The 25,448-nt window shown below is 43.4% G+C and overlaps 1 protein-coding gene across 5 annotated transcripts in view; it reads left to right on the top strand.

Moving 5' to 3' along the window:
* hlcs (holocarboxylase synthetase (biotin-(proprionyl-CoA-carboxylase (ATP-hydrolysing)) ligase)) overlaps positions 1–25,448 on the top strand; it is a 94,306-nt gene that overhangs the window by 29,771 nt on the left and 39,087 nt on the right. For 2 of the 5 annotated variants that reach the window (XM_079507645.1, XM_079507649.1), the window contains 2 exons: positions 679–829; positions 1,606–1,783. In XM_079507645.1, the coding sequence (XP_079363771.1) occupies positions 679–829; positions 1,606–1,783 (329 nt within the window). The remainder of the gene's footprint in view (positions 1–678; positions 830–1,605; positions 1,784–25,448) is intronic. The other 3 variants (XM_079507646.1, XM_079507647.1, XM_079507648.1) reach the window with 3 other exon arrangements.

The raw sequence follows: 25,448 nt of genomic DNA on the forward strand, positions 1-25,448 counted from the left end.
ATCGAGTCGATTTTCAACTTTTTTCAACATCCCTACTTAAAATATTATACTTGCCCCCTAAAATGAGATGTTCAGCAACTACGGACTAAAGACACTAAATCTTTCCATGGAAAAAAAAAAAGAGAAGTGTGACAATCGCGCTCTCAATTCTTGTGGAGGAAAATGTTGAGCAAGAATCGTGCAGCACACTATAGTCGTCATTCTACATTTTTTTTCTAATGTTTTTTTTGCGGCTTTCGCCTTTTATTTAATATTTTTTATAGAGAGACAGACAGCAGGCTGACAGGAAATGGGGGAGAGAGATGGGGGAGTGTCATGCAGTGAAGGCCGCCGGGATCGGGAGTCGAACCCGCGTCACACTGCCAGGCTCGGACTACCGGCCAAGGTGCCTGGACCGCTGAGCCACGGCCCAGTATAGTCGTCATTCTTAAATGTTTTTTTTTTGTGGCTTTCGCCTTTATTTTATATTTTTTATGGAGGGACAGACAGTAGGCTGACAGGAAATGGGGAGGGACATGGGGGGATGACATGCAGTAAAGGCCGTCGGGATCGGGAGTCGAACCCGCGGGCACACTGCCAGACTGGGTTACCAGCCAAGGTGCCTGGACCGCTGAGCCACGGCCCAGTATAGTCGTCATTCTTAAATGTTTTTTTCTGCATGTATACCTTTCGCCGCAGGAGAACAAGGCCCACTTCCTGATGTGGCTGCGGGCTCACGCGGACCCCGGCGGTCTGATCCGCTCCTCCAAGACCCCTCTGAGGCTGGTGTCCGCCTCCGGCTGTCCCCAAGGAGGCCACGAGCCTCGGCCTGGCCGTGGTCTTGGCCTAGGTATGTGTACATTACTTGACTTATTTATTTCCAATGCTTTTTCTTCTACTCCACTGCATCTCGGAGGCAAATATTGTACTTTTTACTCCGCTACATTTTATTTTAAAACTTTAGTTACTATAGTTACTTTGTACCGCTTCAGCCTCATATACATTTCAGCCGTTTGAAAATAGCCGATCTACAAGCTCACAATGCGTCGCGATGCGACGCATTGTGAGCTTGTAGATCGGCTATTTTCAAAATATTTGTATCCACTTGAAAACTTGAAATGAGACATTCTGCATGAAGAGTACTTTTTACTTTTGCCACGTTAAGTACATTTTGATGACAATACTTTTTGTACTTTCCCTCAAGTAGCCTACATTTTGAATTGTACTTTCCCTCAAGTAGCCTACATTTTGAATTGTACTTTCCCTCAAGTAGCCTACATTTTGAATTGTACTTTCCCTCAAGTAGCCTACATTTTGAATTCCGGAACTCTTTTTCTTTTTTTCTTTTTTTTTATTCAGGATTTCAGGGCATATAGTAAGATTATGAAATACCATGTGTTATGGTATTATGAAATACCATAACACTACCATAACACAATGTGACACACCCATATAGGACATACCAGAAGAAAATAATGTTACATATAAATGTCATATGACCACTCTTTGCAAAATAGTGTGGTAGTATTAAAAAAAAAAAATCCGGAGTATTATAGTTCTACATTGTGCAGTAATTGATACTTTTCACTTAAGCAAAAACAATTGAGTACTTTTCTTTTTCTCGAGGAGGAGGCGCCGGTGACCCTCCGGGGACGCTGGCCCTGGTCGCGGAGCCTCCGGAGGCGTGTGTGAGCTCGGAGCAGTTCAGCGTGGACGCGTACAGAGAGCACCTGCGCACACGCACGCTGGGACGCACGCTGCTCTACACCGAGGTCACGCCCACCACCATGGACCTGCTGGAAGGGTAATGCACGCACGCACGCACGCACACGCACGCACGCACGAACACACGCCCACCGTCATGGACCTGCTGGAAGGGTAATGCACGCACGCACGCACACACACACTGCACGCACACATACACCACGTGAACCTGCTGGAAGGGTGACATACAGAGTACTCCACTCTTTATACTGTAGCCTATATGCTCTGCTCCGGTCTAGTCCAGTCCAGTTCCAGTTTAATTTCAGTCCATTCCATTCGAATCCAGTCCAGGTCGGTGGATGGAATTTCCCCCCCCCCCCCAAAAAAATGCCAACCGGTTCTCTAAAATAACTTGGCTCAAATGTTTGAAAATATATATTTTTCGGGGGAGTCATAACGGCCAAAAATACACACATTTCTGTGTTATTTTCTTTTCACACATAACATTAGGTGAAAAACAACCAAACATTTGCAGATAGACAAACATTCTACACAGTAGGTCTGGGAGAGGCTTATTGTTGGTATATCAGCCAGAGTGACATGCCTATCCCCGTTACATCATCAGGGATCAGCCAGAGGGTCTATCCCAGTTACATCATCAGGGATCAGCCAGAGGGTCTATCCCCGTTACATCATCAGGGATCAGCCAGAGGGCCTATCCCCGTTACATCAGGGATCAGCCAGAGGGTCTATCCCCGTTACATCATCAGGGATCAGCCAGAGGGCCTATCCCCGTTACATCATCAGGGATCAGCCAGAGGGTCTATCCCCGTTCCAATGCACTAGACTAGACCCCTGGGAGATGCATTGCTGAGGTGGCGCGCCACACCTACCACCAGCTCCCAGTTACCTTACCTACCGCACAACTTGCCGCACCCCAAGCCGTGCTCCTCATACGCCGAGTTGGCGGTGCCCGGGATCGAACTCATGGAGACTCGAAGGGTGGGTGCTCTGCCGACCAGTGTTGTTTTTGGCAGCAAATTTAGATTTTAGTTTTAGTCATAGTCTCTTCAATAGCTTTCATTTAGTTCCAGTCACATTTTAGTCACCTGGAATGTTTTAGTGTTAGTCTAGTTTTAGTCGACTAAATATAAGATTTTAGTCGACTAAATCTACAGTTGATTTAGTCGACTAAAATGTATTTTGGCGGGCCTTGATGCCGTCGTAATGACTGTTTTTACACTTGCTGAAAATAGCCGATCTACAAGTTCACAACGCGTTGCGCTGCGACGCGTTGTGAGCTTGTAGATCGGCTATTTTCAGCATGCAACCAAGTGAATTTTTTTTGACAATTTTCAGTATATTTAGTCTCAGTTTTAGTCATCATGGGTTAGTTTTCATTTGGTTTCCATTTAGTTTTCATCAATGAAAAAAGGTAGTCGACGAACATTTTTCGTCATAGTTTTAGTCGACGAAAACAATACTGCTGCCGACGGAGCTACCCGGACACCAGCATATGGACGCGCAAAAGTAGACCAACATTCTGCGAAAATAGACCAAGACGGGTGAATGTTCTGTGAGATTAGCCGATCTCCAAGTTCATAATCATGTTGTCGCAGGCCAAACGGGTTGTGGGCATGTACAGTTGGGTGCCACCGATATTGTCCCTTATCATTTGACCCATTTAGGCCTGACCTCCTTCTAAATCCTCCAGTTTTCTGAAATAAATATTTTCACGATTTTTCAAAAATAGCAGACCTACAAGCTCGTAGCGCGCCACTCGGTGGCGCGCTACGAGCTTGTAGATCTGCTATTTTTCAATAGCTAAATTATAACATAATGTTTAAAACACCAAAAGGGGTTCCCGCCCAAAATGGGTTAACTGTCCTTTTGCGCAGATCACGCAAACCTCAGCAAAAAGAAAAGGACAATATCGATGGCCTCCAACTGTAGATAGTCGATTTTGAGTCGCTGGCATACAACTACGACGTATACAGTGCATTGCAACAGCGGTAGGCGTGGTGTAGTCTGGCCTCCCACAATGTTCAAAATGCTTCCGTCATACAGTCCGGAGCAACGGAAGCTCTGACAATGATCCGCGGCTAAACCGGATGCGACGCCTCCTCCACGCTTCGGTTTGGTCTTTTACAGTAGTTGCGAATGTGTTCCAACTATATATCAAATTAGTTGAATTGTCTCAAATTAGTTGAAAAGTCTCTCTGTACGTATAATACACGTAACTCGGGAACCGTTCGCCCCACTGACTTCAAATTCGACACACGCGTTCCACCCCCCCCCCCCCCCCCCCCACAGGGAGTGCAGTGCCGGTGTCCAGTCGGTCGGACCCACGGTTGTCCAGAAACGCCACAAAAGGCCTCTGCCCGGGCCCTGGACCTGATCACCCCTATATCTCCATATATGGAGCTGGCCTGTTCTGACATCATTCTGACATCTGCATAGACTCCCTATTTGGGCATGCCTGACAAAGAACTCCATATATGGGCAAGTACACAGACATAATAACTGGGCGGGGCATGCATTTCCAACTTGCATCGTCCCAAGTAGGCCAGAGCCCAACGGGGCACCGCCGTAGTAGTTATTAATAGCCCACTGCTTACCAGATATTATTATGCTTTAAAGATATTTAAAAATCTATTTTCGTGAACGGAAATGAGGAACAGATGACATCTTCCTGTCTGGGATTTGGGGAAGTGTTAGTTCCAGCCTCTATAATGGCATTGAGAGGTTGTGGAATAGTTGTCTGGCTTTACGCGACACTAGGAGCAGCGGAACGCAGGCGGCAGGTCCAGAATTAAGTGCCGACGAGGCCTGTGAACGCAAAGTGATGTGTGATGACATGAGTGGCGTGGAGTCGGCCACACAGAGGCAGGCAGCGTGTGGCACGTGAATGGAAATAACACCATGGCACTGACTCAACAGGAGAGGAGAGGGAGGGAGGGAGGGAGGGAGGGAGAGGGGGGACTAGAATGAAGAATTTTTGTGAATTGTGGCAATTGTGTGTGTGTGTCCAAACTCTTCTCCCTTCTGGCTCCAAAACTATGGAATGCACTTCCCATTACAATCAGAACTGCAGACTCACTCCCAATCTTCCGCCGCAGTCTGAAAACGCACCTCTTCAGACTCCATCTTAGCCCATATAGCACTTGCCGTAGTACTTGCCCTGGCCTCAACCTTCTACAGGCGTATGCATATGCTCAACTTATGTAACTAGGTGTGTGCGTGTGCGTGTGCGCGTGCGCGTGTGCGTGCGTGCGTGCGTGCGTGCGTGCGTGCGTGCGTGCGCGCGCGCGCCCCCCATTTTGGACTGAGGCCTGACCTTTTTTCTGAATAAAAAAAAAACTAATATTTATTCAAAAATGTCAAACATGTTATGCTGCTATCATACTGTACATGGCAACAAGAACACCAAAAGGGGTTCCCAATTTTGAGGTATTTGTACTTTGAGTATTTCCAATCATTTTACTTCTACTCCACTACATCTCCGCTCCAAATATTGTACTTTTACCCCACTACATTTATAGTAAAGCTTGTGTTAGTTCCTTTGTAGATTAACCACTTCAGCCCTATATATACACACATTTCAGCCACTTGAAAATAGCTGACGAGATGCATTGTAAACTTGTATCGATCTGCTATTTTCAAAAAGAATTCATATATACATTTTGAAAACTTTAAATGGGACATTCTGTATAATTCTGTACTTTTTGGTACTGTAAGTATATTTTGATGCCAATACTTTGTACCGGTACTTTTACTGAAGTACATTTTGAATTCTGGTAACAGAGTATTTCTAGTATATTGCAGTATACCTAAGTAAAAAAAATGCCAGTACTTTTTCCACAGCTGCCTGGTGCTAACAAGAGAGAAATGGTGGTTTTAATAGTTGACGAGGACTTTTCGACTAACATTTCGGAAGAGATTCAGATTTGGTGGTTGGGGTTAGACAGAGGTTACGTACGTGTTAAGGTTACGTGTTAGGGATTTATGCCTGTTTTACACATCAGTTGCGTACCAGTTTGTCACACACCCAAAATAACAGCCTGCACGTACAACCTCAAGCTGTGAGTTTGTAGATGGACTGTATTTTCATCTTAGCGTTGTGGTTACAAATGCCCGCCCACCCCAAAAAAGTCGTTTGTTAAAGTGCTGTACTGAGATATCGACGTCCTCACGAGTTTAGTAATGTGTGCGGGAGCGCGCGTGTGCGTGCGCGCGTGTGTGTGTGTGTGTGTGTGTGTGTGTGTGTGCGTGTGTGTGTGTGTGTGTGTGTGTGCACACACGTGCGCTGGGTGGGTGGTGGGAGGGGTAGCGGGGCTGGAACTAATTTAATGCCTGAGTGACCTCACTGCAACTGCAGCTAATAGAGGCCTTTGTCTCTGTTACGCACACACACACCGCGCGCGCACACACACAGACAGACACGCACACAGACAGACACACGCACCGCGCAAGCGCACAGACAGACAGACAGACAGACAGACAGACAGACAGACACATGCACCGCGCGCACACACACACACACACACACGCACGCACGCACCGTGAGTGCGTGCGCGCGCGCGCGCGCGGAGAGAGCACTGGGAAGTTGCCATTCATGAGGCAGGATGGTGGCAACAGGTGGGAGCTATTACAGCTGTCATAAAGTTTGAAAAATGGATTGTGGAGCGGTGCTGAGCTGATTGGATGTGACAGTGTTGTCATTAAGGTTGTAAAGGGAACAAAAGTAGGGTGAATGGTGAAAAAAACCTCTCCAGTTTGATTTCACCCCTTATTTTTTTTGTATTTTTCTTTCTTTTCTTTTTTTCTTTTTACATTTCCAGATGTCCGGGCGCAGGCTTGATTACACGATATTATTCTTAACCCGTTAAATCCGGGAAAGCATCCGTAACCATTTTAGATTTCTGAAGGAGGAGGTGACCACCGGAAACTACAACACGACGTCACGCCTCACACAACACATCTCTCCGTTTTTACGAACCACCTCTTCACCGAAAACTGGACTATGACTAGGCCTTAACCGTTTTGGACATGTCGGGTTTGCACCTGACGGAGACTATATGTCGGCCTCGGTTCTTAATGGGTTAACCCATTCAGGCCTGACGTCGAAATTTAAAAAAAAAAAGTTTTCTAAATCATGACAATTTTCGGAAAGATTTGAGGCACATTTTAACGATTTTTCAAAAATAGCAGACCTACAAGCTCATAGCGCGCCACTCGGTGGCGCGCTATGAGCTTGTAGATCTGCTATTTTTCAATAGCTAAATTATAACAATGTTTAAAACGCTAACGCTAACGTGACATGGATGCGTTCCAGGTATCGATGGATTAAGGAAGCCCTCTTATGGATTAGTATTTGTGCTGGATTCTGTGTTCGTGGGGTCTTTTTTTAAAAAGGTGGTGGTTTTCTAACTTTTTGTCATGTCAAGGATCCCCAAATGATGTATTTGGCCGCGGAAAATGTTTTTGGACACCCCACACAAGACTTGTGTTGTTAAAATGTTTGTAAATATATTTGACTTTTTTTTTTTTCAAGATTATTTTGGAAATAGCAGATCTACAAGCTCACAGCGTGTACCGTATATATATATATATATATATATAAATAGGGTTCAAGTTTTGATGAGAGTTTTGATCAGAGTATAATATGAACTCCCTTTGCTGCAGGACCCCCTGGAACCCCCCTCAAGGATCCCTGGGGGTCCCCGGACTTCACTTTGAGAACCACCGTTTTAAATCACTTTTTTTTTTAGAAAATAGAAAAGGAAAGTTTGATCGTGGGTGGTTGTTGAGCTAATGTAATTGTTGAAGTGCCATTCAGACCATTACTTTAAAAAGGTTTAGTGGCAAACCCGGTTCAAACAAAGGGTGTACAAATTGGTTCCATCTTCGGAGTTTAAATGAACAGTGTGGAATTCCGTCTGCGTGGAATGAATCGAGTGGAATGCTAATGCAACACAATCACATTTGCCACTGAAATGTGTTTTGAATTTAGACCTCATCTCACTGTGGCAGGATAGAAGCCGACAGGTGACTCAAGAAAACACAGTCCGTGATTAATTAGATCCGTGTGCACACAGTAAAATCCTCACTGTTTATTAAACTGCCTGCTGTGCGCTGTATTTTTGACCGACGGCACGGTATATGATTGACTTCTGAGCATAATTGCCCCGAATGAACTGTTTTCGGGGATCTTAAGTTTTGACAAAGTGTCACTTTGAACTGTGCACAAGTCTTACTTAAATAAAAAAAAAAAGAAAATCATAATGAATAGATCAATGACGATGGTGGTAGGCCTGTCCCCGACTAGGAATTAATATAGAGCCTTGCAGTCCCGCCCCTACCATGGACCAGGAAATTAATCCCAATGCATTTTTCCCATAGACATTTCTTAAAGTATTTATTTAAAGACGGTTACGCCGCGGACAAAGCCAACTCGAGTCGTGACAACTCATGACAACACAAACAATATTTTGGACCAAACAAATGATTACAAAGTAGAAAAAAAACAAAAAGTGTTGTAACTTGCCGTTTTTTTTCTTCTTTCTAATTATTTGTTCGGCCCAAAAAATTGTGTTTGTTGTCATGATTTGTCACGACTCGAGTTGGCTTTGTCCGCGGCGTAAACGTCTTTAAATAAATACTTTCTGAAATGTCTATGAGGAAAATGAACGGAGAATCATTTCCTGGTCCAGGGTAGGGGGCGGGACTGCGACGCTCTATAGTCAAATCTGATTGGCCAAAATGGTTACGAGATTGAAGTTGAATCAGACGTGTGCTAACCTGCACATCGGGAGCAATTTGGTGTCTTGCTCAAGCACACTTCGACGCTAACTCTGGGGGAGAGCCCGGGCTCGAGCTGGCAACCTTGCGGTTCCCATCCGGCCACTCTACCCCTGAGCCACAGCCGCCCCTGGAACAGAACCAGTTCTACAACCAAAGTTATTTTTGGTGGAAAAGGGTCCAATGTGTCCGTCAAGGTTCTCTACGTACTCTTCAACGTAACACCATTCGACACAGCTGGCATATAGCATCTTCAAATCAAGATAATGGAGACCGTATTGATCCCATGGTCACAGTGTCACCCAGCTGATGGCTGCTCAGGCCTTGTAGAGGCCATGTGGAGCGCCTGAGGGTCACCCAGTGTCACCCAGCTGATGGCTGCTCAAGCCCTGTAGAGGCCGCATGTGGAGCGCCCGAGGGCGGAGCAGTTGTCTTGCTCAGGGACACGTAGCTAATGGAGCCGGGAATCAAACCGAGGACCTTTCATTCAGCTATTGGCACCGAAAAGGTGCTACCGTAACTGTATAGAGCACCAAAAGAGGTTCTCCCATGATTACAAACAATAAATAAATATACATATAAAACTTTTAGTGCTATACATTTTGGTTTAGAAAAGACACGGCGACATAAACCGTTTGTGATCCATGATGTAAAACTGTGTGTTGTTTTAAGCATTGAGGGATATAATATACAGTACATAATATCCCCAAAATTCCCAACGGAATGAATCATTTCTTCGTAACATGAGAGAGATAAGTGCCAACACATTTCAAACGCTAAAGGCAAAAACCTCAGACTGGGCATGAGTTAGGTTTGCAATTAGGACCACAAGAATAATTCCTCTTTTAATATGATAATGTATGATAATATGAAGGAACTGGTTTAGAGCGGCATTCCTAAGCAGTCATCTAGAAAAAAACAAAGTACCGACTACTTGATTTTGCAGACACACAATGCTCACACACTTTTAAAGAGTTTAAAAGAGTATTTTTATCATTACCATGTCTGCAATACATCACTGACGGTTCCATATTTAAGTACTATGAGCACCTTTTGTGGTGCAAATTATGTTACAGCCATAAAAAGTCCATACAGTGTATGTAGTAAAATTAAGTAAAATATACTTTTACACCATTTCCCGGCCATACAGTAATTACATATACAGTTTAATGAAATGCCTATCATCATACTTTAGCGATAATTATTTGATCATCGTTACTAGTTATCATTCACACCTTGGGTCCGACTAATTAAATTCCTAAGCATCTTAACAGATGAGACCCTCTTGGAGAGAGAGAGGGAAAAAAAGAAGAAGAAGAAAAAGAAAGGAGGACAAAAAACAACAAACGAAACAATAGAATTCTTCTTCAACTCAACATCTTCCTCAAACAAGTCTGGAATGAAAGCTTTAATTAGTAATTAAAGCTTTGAATGGACGGCGATAAAGGTTTTCTTTAAGCGGTAGCTTAATAACAGTGAGGGGGGGATTTTGGGGGCGGTATTGATGGTGGCGTTTGGGGGGGGGGGGTGGGGGGGGGGGGGGGGCTTAGCGTCCTGGATGGCCGGGCTGTTTGCTCAGGGTATTAGCAGCGTGTTTGGCAAAGCAGCCGCTAATAAAAGGCTCTCACAAGGTCACCACCAAACTGGAATCTCAATTCTGTCTGTCTGAGCACCACTGCACTCGTCCAATCCTCCGTTATAATTTAACTCTTGAGTACAGAATCAGTCTTGTTGTTACACTCTCAGAGTTACAGATAAGACCCATACCTGGCATCCTATAGTTTCAATGTACATGTTTTTATTGTATTATATTGTTTAGAGTCCACTGTTTCCCAAACAGTGGGTCGGGACATTTTTATGGGTCCCTTATTTTTTTTATTTCCTACATTTTGTTTTCATGTATTAATACCAAATAAAACGATTTTTCTAAGTCATTTCTAGAATGAATGAAAGAAAAATCTAAGAAATTCCATAAATTAGGGGGGAAAAGAAATGTTTAAGGATAATTGAAAATAGCTGACCTACAAGCTCACAACACAGCGCAAAGCGGCGCGCTGTGACCTTCTAGATCAGCTATTTTCACTAGTTTTTCCACTGACGAAAGCTAAATGGAAACTAAATAAAAACTAAGCTATGATGACTAAAACTAAGACTACATATATTGACAATTTCGTCAACAAATAAAAACTAGACTAAAATGTTTGAAGGGACTAGTGGACAAGAGATCCAGTATAAGTCATTTTACAATCTGTTGCATGCTGAAAATAGCCGATCTACAAGTAGATCGGCTATTTTCAGCAGGTGTAAAAACAGTCATTACGACGGCATCAAGGCCCGCCAAAACACATTTTTGTCGACTAAATCAACTGTAGATGTAGTCGACTAAAATCTTCGACTGAAACAAGACTAAACACAAACATTCCGGGTGACTGAAATGTGACTAAAACTAAATGAAAACTATTCAAGAGACTAATGACTAAAACTACATTTGCTGCCAAAAACAGCACTGCTGCTACTGTAGGTTCTTCTATGATCCTAATGTACTGTAATCCACTGCTGCTACTGTAGGTTCTTCTATGATCCTAATGTACTGTAATCCACTGCTGCTACTGTAGGTTCTTCTATGATCCTAATGTACTGTAATCCACTGCTGCTACTGTAGGTTCTTCTATGATCCTAATGTACTGTAGGTTCTTCTATGATCCTAATGTACTGTAGGTTCTTCTATGATCCTAATGTACTGAGGCGTTACAGCGTCTCTCTACTGTAGGTTCTTCTATGATCCTAATGTACTGTAATCCACTGCTGCTACTGTAGGTTCTTCTATGATCCTAATGTACTGTAGGTTCTTCTATGATCCTAATGTACTGTAGGTTCTTCTATGATCCTAATGTACTGTAGGTTCTTCTATGATCCTAATGTACTGTAGGTTCTTCTATGATCCTAATGTACTGTAGGTTCTTCTATGATCCTAATGTACTGAGGCGTTACAGCGTCTCTCTGCATTTGAGGCATTAACCTCCAAGTTTACCTTGCTTACTGTACGTCACTCTCCATAAAGAGGGTCCGCTAAATGCTTAAATTGCATAAGGATCCATTTGCTTATGTTTTGTACACTCTCAGAGTTACAGACCCATAAGGGTCCATTTGCTTATGTTTTGTACACTCTCAGAGTTACAGACCCATAAGGGTCCATTTGCTTATGTTTTGTACACTCTCAGAGTTACAGACCCATAAGGGTCCATTTGCTTATGTTTTGTACACTCTCAGAGTTACAGACCCATAAGGGTCCATTTGCTTATGTTTTGTACACTCAGAGTTACAGACCCATAAGGGTCCATTTGCTTATGTTTTGTACACTCTCAGAGTTACAGACCCATAAGGGTCCATTTGCTTATGTTTTGTACACTCTCAGAGTTACAGACCCGTAAAGTTCAATTAGGTTACAGCTGTAGTTACGTGTACACTCTCAGAGTTACAGACCCATAAGGGTCCATTTGGTTACATTTGTAGCTGTACACTGTCAGAGCTGCAGAGCCGTAAAGGTCCATTTTTGGTTCCATGTGCCACTCTCTCAGAGTTGCAGATCTGTAAGGGTCCATTTGGTTCCATTTGCACGCTCCGTGTTAGAAATGAATCAATTACTACTGAGGATTTTGTTGGTGTTATGGTGTCAGGGGAGCACAGCCTTCTCACAAGCTCACAACCACCATGCCGTAGCCTACACTTAATTTTTGAATTAATTTTTCTTCAACAATTGCCTTTTTATTTATTTAGGATTCTCCATTTATTTCTCATCTTCTGTAATACAAAGAACATTTTTTTTACATCGATGACATACCACAGTAGTAATTTGTCGTAGTGTATTCTATATTATGAGTTCATGTTAGCATAAGTTCACACATTTCAAATTAATTTAATTTAACTGTATTTCATTTCATTTCCTACCCACTCAACACTACTGAGCTGGCTGTCAAAATACATTTCCACAATTATATGAAAAATATGAAATGGTATTTATGTCCATTTTAAAATAACACGGTGCATGCGTGCGAGAGACGACGGTTTATATCCAAATTCAGTGCGTAGCTAATAATACAACATGCATCTAAATGCAGTTTCAAATCATACATTTACGCTTCACAAAATTTGGATAAGTAAATCAATATGCACACTTTGCTGTCAAAATAATACAATTAGTAGCCCTTTCCACTACAGTAAAATCCATGTTAATGTAACTCCAAAGAATGTGCAAATGTAACCAAATGGACCCTTAAATTAACACTGCGGTTTACGGTCTGCAGGTGGTTATAGGTTTCATCTATTCACCTGGGATAAATAAATGTATATATATGCGAGCTATATGCTGTCAAAACAATATTAGCTGCCGTTTCTAGTTCTACACAGTCAAATGTAGCCTTAATACATTTAGACCTGAGGCGAATTCTAGAAATTACAGTTTTCTGCTAAATCTATGTTTCTATATCGGTGGTGCTCAAACGTGTTCCTGTCAAGGACCCCCAAAATTATGTATTTGGCCGCCGACACAGATCGCAAAATATGTTGTTCCAGGGACCCCCAGAAGCAAAGATTTGATGTAATAATGTTTGCTTTTAAAAAATATTATATTCAAAGATTTGCACAGATTAAAAAATAAATAAACACATGCAGATCTACAAGCTGGACGTCCTATTGTTTTAACCCATTCTGGACGGGAACCCCTGTTGGTGTTTTAAGCATTACGTTATACTTTAGCTATTGTAAAATAGCAGATCTACGAGCTTGTAGGTCTGCTATTTTTGAAAAATCGTGAAAATGAGGCTTTGCTTCTGGGGGGTACTGGAGGCGTTTTGGGGTCCTTGAAATGAAATAGTTTGAGAACCACTGACATAGAAAGAGGTTTTTCAGAAAACTGTCTGATTTGGAAGACGATTCAATCAGGTCTAAATGGGTTAATGTATTGTAGTAATGCTCCGTTATCTAAAATGTCACAGGTGCTTTTAATGGATTTAATTGGAATCAATTGAGCTAAATTAACGGTGAGGTGTTGCCGGCGTGCGCGTGACGCGTCTGTCCGCCACACGTACATCTGAGTGTTGCACGTTGAGGAAAATAGGTGTTGCTACAGGCTAGCATGCTAGCTGCAGCGTGGAAGTGTTTATTTGTGAACAGGCTCTGCCGTTCTCCCATAACACCACTCTGCTGCGCGCACGCACACACGCACGCACGCACGCGCGCACAGACACACACACAGAAACTCCACCTGAGAGAGCCATAATGGCGCGTTTCCTGCTCTGGACAACCCCTATGCCGACAGCGCCTGGAGCTACGCACTTCCTACTTGTCGGGTTTGTGTCTCCATAAGAGCCCTGGGTTCGAACGGGAGGGGGAAAAAACCAACAACCCAAGGGTCCACTTTCCTTTTCATATCCTCATTCTTTTCTTTGTGCACCCCCCCCCCCCCCCCCCCCCCCCCCCCCCTCAACCCACACACACACACACACACAGTCACACACACACACACACACACACACACCACCTAAAAAAAAGTAGTTTGCACTATAGTAGGCCTACAGAAATTGTTATGGGCCAATTTCTTTCTTTTTATTATTATTATGGACATTTGTAATCCATATTCCGAACGAATAACACAATTGCGCTATAATTCTAATCGCTCTGGGATCGCAGGACTTCTTTGGATTTTTTTCTTTCTTTCTCCCCCCCCCCCCCCCCCCCCTCCGCGCGCCTTCTTCCGCGGGTTTTCAAACTATATGCCCTGATTTTCATCTTAATAATTATAAAATGGCATTTCTCCCTTTTTCCGTCTTTCTGTGAAAACAGGCATCGTGTTTCGGAGACGCTCGGTGCGCAAACAGAACACTTGTAGCAGGCTAATGGTGTTAACACCTTCCTCGGGCTGGAAGTGGGGATAAGATAAACAGTGGGAACAAGGCTTCTCTTCTAAGTGGAACCTGTTGCAGAGTTGTCGGGTGTGTGGGGAGGGGGGGGTGCGGGGGCTGGCCTGGGGGGGGGGGGGGGGGAGGGGGGTCGCGGACCTGGCAATCACTGTTTGTTTTGACAGCGAATCCAAAATCCAAACTGACACTGTATGGAATTAGGGTCCTGTTTCCTGTGAAAAAATACAAACCCTTGTACCAGGAAAAAGGATCTGCTCGCTCGGGGAGAGAAAACGCGCCCCCCCAGAAACGGCCCCAGCAGGTTTGTGCATAAAAAAAATTTCAAATTGGTCCAATTGACCTTGCATGCTCCTACCTTGCAATTATTTCAGATTGTAAGCAGATGCTTAAAACGCAGACTTATTTCATATGCGGAGGGAACTAACACACGGTCAGTGGTGGTGGTAATAAGTATTCCGTTTTTTTTTTTTTTTTTTTTTTTTAGTAAAGTAAAAAAAAATGTTGCCGGTAAAAGGGCTGCATTCAGAATTTTTGACTTGAGTAGAAGTACAAAAGTATTGACATCAAAATATACATAGTGCCGAAATAATAAAAGTGCTAAAACATTTTTGTTTTAATTGTCAGACTCGCTCAGAAAACATGTCATGCGGTGTGAGCTATTCCGCCTATCAACGGGCCTAATCTAAACCCACAAAGTGACTAGAAATGTCAAATAATTGGAGTATTAAAAAAGTAGCCTACAACGTTTTCCTCTGACATGTAATGAATGAAGTCTAAAGTATAATTGAAAACTGGAAATACTCAGTCAACCTTTTTAAAACCAAGAAAGCTTCAGGTGTCATTTTAGATATTTGCTTTAGGCTATTCCAAAATAGCAGATGTACAAGCTCGCAGCGCGTCACTTCGTGCCGCGCTGCGAGCTTGTACATCTGCTATTTTCGACCCGGCCTCCGGGTTGGAAGTAAAAGTACCTCAAAATTGCAGAGCAAAGTGGTAACTTTCCACCACTGTCGGGCGCATTATGCTCATGATGTCCAGTGAAAGCTATAATGCTAAGTCTCTGTAGCCTTGGCTCTGACCACAGGGCCTCGTACACACACACACACACACACACACACACAGCATTGACCGGTGGCAGTCCCTTTGAGAGCAGACCCTGTTTGAACGTTTCGTAGGGAGAAACGGGAGCTCGCGACGAGGGCTTTCGAGTATAAAACCAACAATGGTAGCAGAGTTTGAGAGAGAGAGAGAGAGCGGGTCATCGGAAGTTAAAGAATTAAGGTTTCTAAAATAAAAGTGCACTTGGGTTTTGCATCAGATCCGTGCCAGAGAAGGAAAACCCGTGGCGTCTCCTCTGTGTCCGGTGCAGGCGGTTAGCCCGGTAACACGATTATAGTCTGCTTGTATTTTTGCATTGAATTTAGGTTTTCAATCTGTCCCGCAATAAGTTGAGATAACTGTATTAATCTCACTAGGGGCAATTCGTTTTATTTTTTTGTTTTATCCCACGATTTTTCAACGCATTTTTTTCTTTCACCCAGTGTCAATTATCTAATGTCTTCCTGGGTGCTAGACTCTCTCTACCAACCTGGGGTGAGCAACGGACTGACCTCATGCTTCCTTCTATGCATGAGGAGTTCAAGCCACCTCTTTTCACCTGACCAGGGCAGGTTTCCCCGGTAGGACGTAGCGTGTTATTCCAAGGGTACGTTTGACATGTTTTGGTCCAGACAAAAATGTTTTATTTTTGGTTAAAAGGTTAAAACTCTATTGCGATAGTAATCGTTGCTAAAAGAGTGTCTGTTTAGTAACATGCGTCTCCCCATATCTCTAGCTCTTTAACCCATTCAGGCCTGACGTCGAAATTAAAAAAAAAATCATGACAATTTTCGGAAAGATTTGAGGCACATTTTAACGATTTTTCAAAAATAGCAGACCTACAAGTTCATAGCGCGCCACTCGGTGGCGCGCTATGAGCTTGTAGATCTGCTATTTTTCAATAGCTAAATTATAACATAATGTTTAAAACGCTAACGCTAACGTGACATGGATGCGTTCCAGGTCTCAATGGATTAACAAACAGAAAATACCCTTTCAGATGGGTTGCACATTTTCAACTAATCGGGACAAGAGTACCCATTTATCATTTTTTTTATAGTGTTCCAGTTCCATTTTGACAGCTCATTTCTTGGTGTCATCACTTCCCAACTTCATTTGTTTTAATATCCTGTATGAGTTCTCTCTCCTGATTGGATACAATTGGTATCCCTGATCCTCCCGACCTGAAAAGGCATTGTACATTCATTAAAGAGCTGGAAGGGCGATTCCAGTTACTGCGCGCGCACACACACACACACACACACACACACACACACACACACACACACACACACACACAGGAACATCACTTAATTAGCAGCAGAGAAACGGTAACATGCAACGCTATACAAATAATATTCCAAAAGTATAATGATCTGAAACAACAAGTATCAAGGTTAAGGTTAGTATTCCGTTGGTCATTGGTCAAATAAAAAACAACCTTCAAGGCATTTAAAAGCGGTTTTGCAGAGGAGATGAACAATGTAGAATGACAGTTATAGCTTTGCAAAGCATTTCAACTAGTTAATCTGCTAAAACATATCCGTCCGTGGTAAAACACTTTTTTGGGGGGGGGGTCCCTCAACATGAACACGTTTGAGGACTGACTGGGTGATACTGGCCTACTGGTTCAGACGCACCCTTGGCCGCGTGGCGTGTCTCATCTGTGCCCGGGTAATTGACCAATAGCGTGCGTCATTGATCACTTCCATTGGGGGCTATTTGGAAATGATAATTTGCACTCCTCCTCGGGAAACAGGATTAGCTCAATTAACCCATTTTGGACGGGAACCCCTTTTGGTGTCGGCATTGTGTTATGCTTTAGCTATTGAAAAATAGCAGATCTACAAGCTCGTAGCGCGCCACCGAGTGGCGCGCTACGAGCTTGTAGGTCTGCTATTTTTGAAAAATCGAAGAACGACTGACATGGAAACATAGCTTTTTCAGAAAACTGTCAGGACGTAGAAGACTTCAGAGATAGCACTTACCTCGTAGCCATTAGACATCTGAACTAGATGTATGTATATGTAGCAATATGCATAGTGCAAACAATGTAATTCCCTATGCTGCTGGTTTTTGTATTGTATTGTCCTTTTTGTTTTTGTATCTATGGTTGTCTGTATATGTTGAGTATGAACCAAGACAAATTCCTATCAACTTGTTGACATGGCAAATAAATTCTTGAATCTTGAATCTTGACATTTTTAGAATCCGATCTCAGGTCAAAATGGGTTAATCACTTTTACAGATTGGTTTGTCCCTTTCCTATTGATCACGTTTCTGATGCCACGCGACTGATCAATGCAAACACACTTAATGCAGCGGAAAATCCCCTTTTGAAAATGAACGCTGAAGGGCAGAATTAATCTTTTAATTTGAGATATTTTGATCCTGTTGATTTAATTGGAATTGAAAGTGAGAGGATTTTAGGCTGAGATGACTTTGTGGACAAACGGCTTTTTGGAAAAACGATCCCTTCCCGTCGGTCGGCACCATAAATAACCCATTTTTGACCTGAGATCAGATTCTAAAAAAAATGTCTTCTACATCCTGACAGTTTTCTGTAAAAGCTGTGTTTCTATGTCAGTCGTTTTTCTATTTTTCTAAAATAGCAGACCTACAAGCTCGTAGCACGCCACTCGGTGGCACGCTACGAGCTTGTAGATCTGCTATTTTTCAATAGCTAAAGCATAACATAATGCTAACACCAAAAGGGGTTCCCGCCCAAAATGGGATAAAGCAACCCAGTCGAGTGTGGTGACATTTTATTTGCGTACAGTATGTATGCCTGAGCTTAATTTACACTCCAGCTTCAAGCTTGTTAGCTTGAAAATATGTTATTTTTGGCACGCGAAAACTACGGCGTGAACATTTTTGCTTAAGACAGAGTACAGTTCTATACAGGAAATATATGTATCTGGTCCATTTGTTAAGGCAGTCAAAGATTATGACATTTCAGTTGACAATTAATTGGCATGCAAATAATTGCGATTAACCATTTAATTGTTTGTTGGCCTTCATGTTAATAATACAAAAATGACTTTTTTGTTACCTACAGGTTAAGTTCATATACTTAATCATTAACAGTACAAGCTCACAATGCGTCATACCGCGGCACATTGTAGGCTTGTAGACTGGCCTGTTTTTGACATTTCCGAATACATTACTCAACGTTTTGCCCCCAACATACGGAGGAGGTCAGATTGAAAAGGGTTACAAGGGCGTGGACAATGACATGAAATAGTGATGAAAATATGACATTTCTGTTCATTTAACCCAGCTGGTTCCTATGCATAATTATGAATGCAAGCGATTCCAACAATTATGCAAAAAGAATCGGAAAAGATCAGCTGAAATAACTGTTACCAGGCCGTAATGTAATATTCGGGTCAGACCTCTTTGTTGAGAACGAACAGCGTTTTCAACAACGACGAAGAGGTGAGGAGCTTCTGTCCCTGATGACCTGGCTGCTGACCGTTTATCCTCCTGACCCCAAGGCCCTTTGACCCCTGTGGCTCAGACGCCCCCCCCCCCCCCCCCCCCGCCCCCAAATAATGAACGGGTGGGGTGGGGTGTCTCCCAAAGGCCTTATGTCAGTGATTCTTCACCTGTGGGCCGCGAGGGTATCACAAACAATTGGCAAGACACTTTTTTTTTAATGATAATATAACATTGAATAGTGATACCGATACATAAGAAGGAAGGGGGGGGGGGGGGGGGGGGGGATAGTTTGAGAGCCACTGCTTTATGACAACATCAGGCAGAGCGTGCGGTCACCAGTGGTGGAAAAAGTACTCAATTGTTATTTGTTTTACTTAAGTAAAAGTACCAATACTGCAATTTAGAACTACTTCGTTACAAGTAAAAGTACAGAATTGAAAATGTACTTGAGTAAAAGTATTGGCATCAAAATGTACTTGAAGTAAAAGTACTCATTTTGCCGAATGTCCCACTTCACAAGTTCAAAATGTGTCTATTGAAAATTGCAGATCTACAAGCTCACAATGCGTCGCGTTGTGAGATTTTGGAGTAGTAGTTTTTGAGTAGTGGAGTAGAAGTAAAAGTATTGGAAATTGGAAATACTGGAAAGTACAAATACCTCAAGTACTTGAGTAAAAGTACTTAGTTACTTTCCACCACTGGCGGTCACCTTTGATCCGTCACATTGTCTGCTTTATAGGTCTTGATTTGTGACTGCTCTATGGACCTAGCCTGGCTAATAAACCAGACTAATATCACACAACACTGTCGCGGTATATTAGTCTGGGCTGGCTCCACTTGGATTTCATTTCCCGGGGGGCGGGTTCAAACATTTTCTCTTTGACGCAATTGGTCAGAGCTACTGTCAGTCAAAGGTCTCAAGCATTGAACGTCACTGTACCAAAGCCCGCCCATATTGCATACCGTGTCCCGATTGGCCCGACCTGTTCTCGGTTGTAGGAAAGAGGCGTGCTACTGAGCCTCGCCAGACCCTAATCCGCTGGCAGGCAAAAAATTTTTTGCCAACGGCTGATTGGTCTGGTTTATTAACCAGGCTACTATGGACCACCGCGGTGGGTGACGACACACATGATGAATCCTGACTGCCTCTCGCCTCACGAGTGGTTTAGCGGAAGTATCGGGGTTTCGGCCGGAAAGGACCGCTCAAGGAAGTGACGTTGGCGCTTTTCAAATCTGTTTACGATTCACCGTGATTTGGAAACAAGTGTTGTTCAAATATCGTATCCATGGGGGAAATACATTCGACGGATGTTCTGGCCCGACACTTCAGGTCCGTGACCAGGCTTTTCCCTTCAGGTCCGTGACCAGGCTTTTCTCTTCAGGTCCGTGACCAGGCTTTTCTCTTCAGGTCCGTGACCAGGCTTTTCTCTTCAGGTCCGTGACCAGGCTTTTCTCTTCGCAGATGAGTAAGGCCGGGAACGAGGCTACTCTCGCCAATCCTTTCTTTCTTGTCGTCCTCATTTCCTCATGCCGCTCCGTCCTTTTCAACATGGCCTCTGATGAAACATAATGCAACCTGATGAAAGCGGAGGAAACCTCACCATGAAATAAATAAGTGCTCTGATGAAACTGACATTGTGGACTCGGGTGTTTCGGCGTCAGCCAAACTGTCCCTACTGGCTAACGTCGTTCAGGGACGGATTAACCCCCATGAGGGGCCCCTGGGCCAGTAGTGTTTTTGGGGCCCCCATAGCGCGCGTGCGTGCACATTCTTTGTGTTTTTTCGTGTTTTTATCATCTTTTTTTACCTAAATGTAACTAAATCAATGGCCAATTTCAGGGCCTCAAACCCAATACCACGCGGTCCAGTTTCCTCGAAGGGCCCCTGAGAGCCAAGGGCCCCTGGGCCACGGCCCCACTGGCCCAATGGCTGATTTGGCCCTGACATCGTTCCAGGTCTTTTCTCATCTCACCGGCCAGCAGAAAAAGAAAATAAAAAAGTCCCGGTAAAGACCTCAAGACTGAACGCAGAGCGGAGCGGACGTCTGGCGTGTGTCTTCTTCAACCAATCTTAACCCATTCAGGCCTGACGTCGAAATTTAAAAAAAAAAGTTTTCTAAATCATGACAATTTTCGGAAAGATTTGAGGCACATTTTAACGATTTTTCAAAAATAGCAGATCTACAAGTTCATAGCGCGCCACTCGGTGGCGCGCTATGAGCTTGTAGATCTGCTATTTTTCAATAGCTAAATTATAACAATGTTTAAAACACCAAAACGGGTTCCCGCCCCAAAATGGGTTAATGGTTAATGTGGTTAAACGCTAACGTGACATGGATGCGTTCCAGGTCTCAATGGATTCATGTGGTTTCCGTGCCAGAGTTGTACAGAGATCTGCAATGCCTCAACGTAACTTCCATGGGCGGTATATTCCGGTTAGAACACTGTTGGTTCACAGGGCGGCTGTGGCTCAGGAGGTAGAGCTGGTCGTCCAATGATCCATGGGTCGGCGGTTCGAATCCCGGCTCCTCCGGTCTACATGTCGTAGTGTCCTTGGGCAAAGACACTGAACCCCAAATTGCTCCCGGTGTGCTGGTTGGTGCCTCGCATGGCTTCCGCTGCAATCGGTGTATGAATGTGTGTGATGTGAATGGGTGAATGTAATGCACAATCTATGTAAAGCGCCTTGGATAAAGGCGCTATATAAATGCACCATTTACCATTCACACCATTTTCAAACGCTAACGCTATCTAAATCGATGCTACGTCACCTTTTCAAAACGTCACATTCTAACTCCCCGGAGGAACTCGGCACACCTGCCCGAAATGTTGGCTCTGTGTTTTTAATCTCCCCTGTGTCACTGTGTCGCGAGGAAAGTCACGCTTTGGCACTTCAGCTCCGAGTGTGTGGCCACTTTTTTTTTGATCTACTTTGATCTCCTGATTTGCAGCCGCTGCCGGGCTTGGTGTGCGCAGCACTTCTCTGAACGTATTGATTTGTTGATTGATTGAGTTATGTCAAATGGCAGCCAAGTCTATGGACTTTTAATGTTTGTTTAGAGCACTTTTTAAACACAAATTGCTTGCCATCCAAGTCTATGTTGTTTTTAGGGCAGCAGTTAAACAAACATTGACGGCGTGAAACGTCACGTGGCCGATATAAATACAGACCCATGACTCCTCTTATCAACCCTAGGGCTCCACGGGGGCCACACCCTGAGTGTTGGAAAAGGTACTCAAAAACAGTAATATGTTACCCATCTGTTACTTTAAAAATCACACCCGTGTGAACTGAGTGGTGTAAGGTCTTATATAGACTGATCAGCTGTGGTCTGACGTAATGTCTGACGTAATGAAATCACACCCGTGTGAACTGGGTGACCGACCATAGCAACCGTGCTCATTTTTTGAGCACAGACAGACAGACTAACAAAGCCAGTCGTAGGAGTGGTTTACACCACTCAAAAAGGTTATATCATTGAGGGGCGCTAGCCTCTCCTATGGCCAGCTTTTTGGTTACTGTCCACAAACTTTGTCTTAAACAAACATTAAATTCCCTTTGACAATGGTTGGAGAATTTTACGTCGTAGTGTCTATTTTACGTCATCGTTGCGATTTTTACTTTACATATTACTCCCTGACAAAATTATTTATTTGTCATTTGAGCCACACGGACCACCATTTGATGACATTCAGCCTCTCAGACACAAAACTAAAATATTTGTTTATTGTTGGATAGTATCCATTTGTTTAGACTTCTTGTACATTAACAGCAATGCAGATGTTTAACAAAAATGTAACTTATTGAGAGCGTAAAATGAAATGGTTTCATTTAAAAGTTAAAATAAGGGTCTATAAGGGTCCATTTGGTTACCAGCTCTCCGTCATTTAGCTGGGAACCACATGGAACCCCCTCAAGGACCACTGGTTGAGAACCAATACTTTAAATAGACCGGGTACAGACTGAGGATGCCAGCCATTGGCAGTCTAAAAACCAAACCAATACTTTAAATAGACCCTGGGTACAGAGGATGCCAGCCATTGGCTGGCTGACAGGTGCCCATCAGTCTAAAAACCAAACCAATACTTTAAATAGACCCTGGGTACAGAGGATGCCAGCCATTGGCTGGCCGACAGGTGCCCATCAGTCTAAAAACCAAACCAATACTTTAAATAGACCCTGGGTACAGAGGATGCCAGCCATTGGCTGGCCGACAGGTGCCCATCAGTCTAAAAACCAAACCAATACTTTAAATAGACCCTGGGTACAGAGGATGCCAGCCATTGGCTGGCCGACAGGTGCCCATCAGTCTAAAAACCAAACCAATACTTTAAATAGACCCTGGGTACAGAGGATGCCAGCCATTGGCTGGCCGACAGGTGCCCATCAGTCTAAAAACCAAACCAATACTTTAAATAGACCCTGGGTACAGAGGATGCCAGCCATTGGCTGGCCGACAGGTGCCCATCAGTCTAAAAACCAAACCAATACTTTAAATAGACCCTGGGTACAGAGGATGCCAGCCATTGGCTGGCTGACAGGTGCCCATCAGTCTAAAAACCAAACCAATACTTTAAATAGACCCTGGGTACAGACTGAGGATGCCAGCCATTGGCTGGCCGACAGGTGCCCATCAGTCTAAAAACCAAACCAATACTTTAAATAGACCCTGGGTACAGAGGATGCCAGCCATTGGCTGGCTAACAGGTGCCCATCAGTCTAAAAACCAAACCAATACTTTAAATAGACCCTGGGTACAGAGGATGCCAGCCATTGGCTGGCCGACAGGTGCCCATCAGTCTAAAAACCAAACCAAAACAACACCCCTCGCTGACGTTGCAGCTTCACTTTATCAGCGTAAATCTCCGCCGTGGCGTAATGGGATTTCCTCCGTTGATTTCAGTCCAGGTATAATTGCAACGCAGGCCTTTTCTTTATTGATATTCTTGGTATATATATATATATATTTTTTGTTGTTGTTTTTTAATGCGTTTAGGCTTTTCTCCGGGCCGGTGACCTCGCTGACACCGGCTGGGCTGTGCTCTACCCCCACAATGAGATTAGCGCCGTTGGAGGAATGCATTAGTCAAGCGGGCCACTTTATTGACAGCCTTTCTCTGAGTGTATGAGAGCATTAATGCATTTACACTATCTAGACGTGTGAGAGACTCGTAAAGCAGCATCGCGCTAATTCCTTCGCTGTTTCTTTTGCACGTTGAGCTGGGTGGGTATATGGCCGGGAGCAGTGGTGAAAGAAGTATGCAGATTTTCTTTTTTTTTTTACAAAATATCTAGCAATACCACAATGTAGAAATGCAAACATTTCAAATGTTAAACTCTTGTAAGGTGTGTCCTCTCAGTCTGGACGCTCAGCCGCACACAGACGCTAGACTGCAGCTGTACTTATGATATTAATGCAATGAAATGGATTCAAGTAATGCACAAAACACTGCGACGTTGGAATCTAAAATAATGCATGAGAGGTATTCCAGCTTTGTACAGCATTTGAATTATTTTATTTGGATCTTCACATTCAAGGGATGACTTCCGCACACCCGGTTCAGTTTTATAGCAGGTGCGTATAGGTCCTGGTGCGGTCCTGGTCCAGGTGCGTATAGGTCCTGGCAGTACAGCAAACGTTATGAGGAAGGAGGAGAGACCAGGTGCGTATAGGTCCTGGCAGTACAGCAAACGTTATGAGGAAGGAGGAGAGACCCGCACACTGCCACTTACTGGTTCAAGAACTTTATTTTAAAGAGTCATATAGCAACGTTTCGGCCTTTCGGCCTTCTTCAGGCATAGTTTGAGAATAGGCTGACATTCATTAAATACACAACAGTAGGTTTAAACAACCAATCAAATTGTATATAGTAATCATTCATCAGATAGCAGCTGTGAAGAACCCAGTCATGTGACTTAAAGGTGCAGTACTTCTGTAGAACATTCCTAGTATATTATTGAAAGTCACCAATTACAATAATACAGGGAATAATATATAAGTCATGCCATAATACATAAGGAAATCAACATACAATTAATTAATAAGTAAATAAATGTCAAAAAAAGTCCATACTCAAACAAGAGTGGACATAATGGATAGAAAAGAAGACGCATGGTGCTTTTAGTACCCCACTGGACATGAAGTTCAAATCAATGATATAATAAATACAGTTTATGGATTACAGCATAACATTAATAATAGCTCATCATTCAACCCTTTCGGGTAGAGGGTTTGCAATGTGTGTATCCAGTACGCTTCGCGTTGTTTGAGCAGGACATCATGGTTACCACCTCTGGCTGGTAGTTTGACTTGTTCTATACCAATAAAGCGAAAAGTGGAGATGTCATGTTTAAGATCATTGAAATGAATGGCAACAGGATATTCACGGTCATTTCTTCGAATAGAGCTCTTATGTTCGCTCATTCTCTGTTTTAACTGTCTAGTAGTTTTCCCAATATATGCTAAACCACAAGGACATTTGATCATGTATACCACATGGGTTGAG

The sequence above is a fragment of the Electrona antarctica genome (assembly GCF_951216825.1).
Source record: "Electrona antarctica genome assembly, chromosome: 8".
Classification (NCBI taxonomy): Eukaryota; Metazoa; Chordata; class Actinopteri; order Myctophiformes; family Myctophidae; genus Electrona; species Electrona antarctica.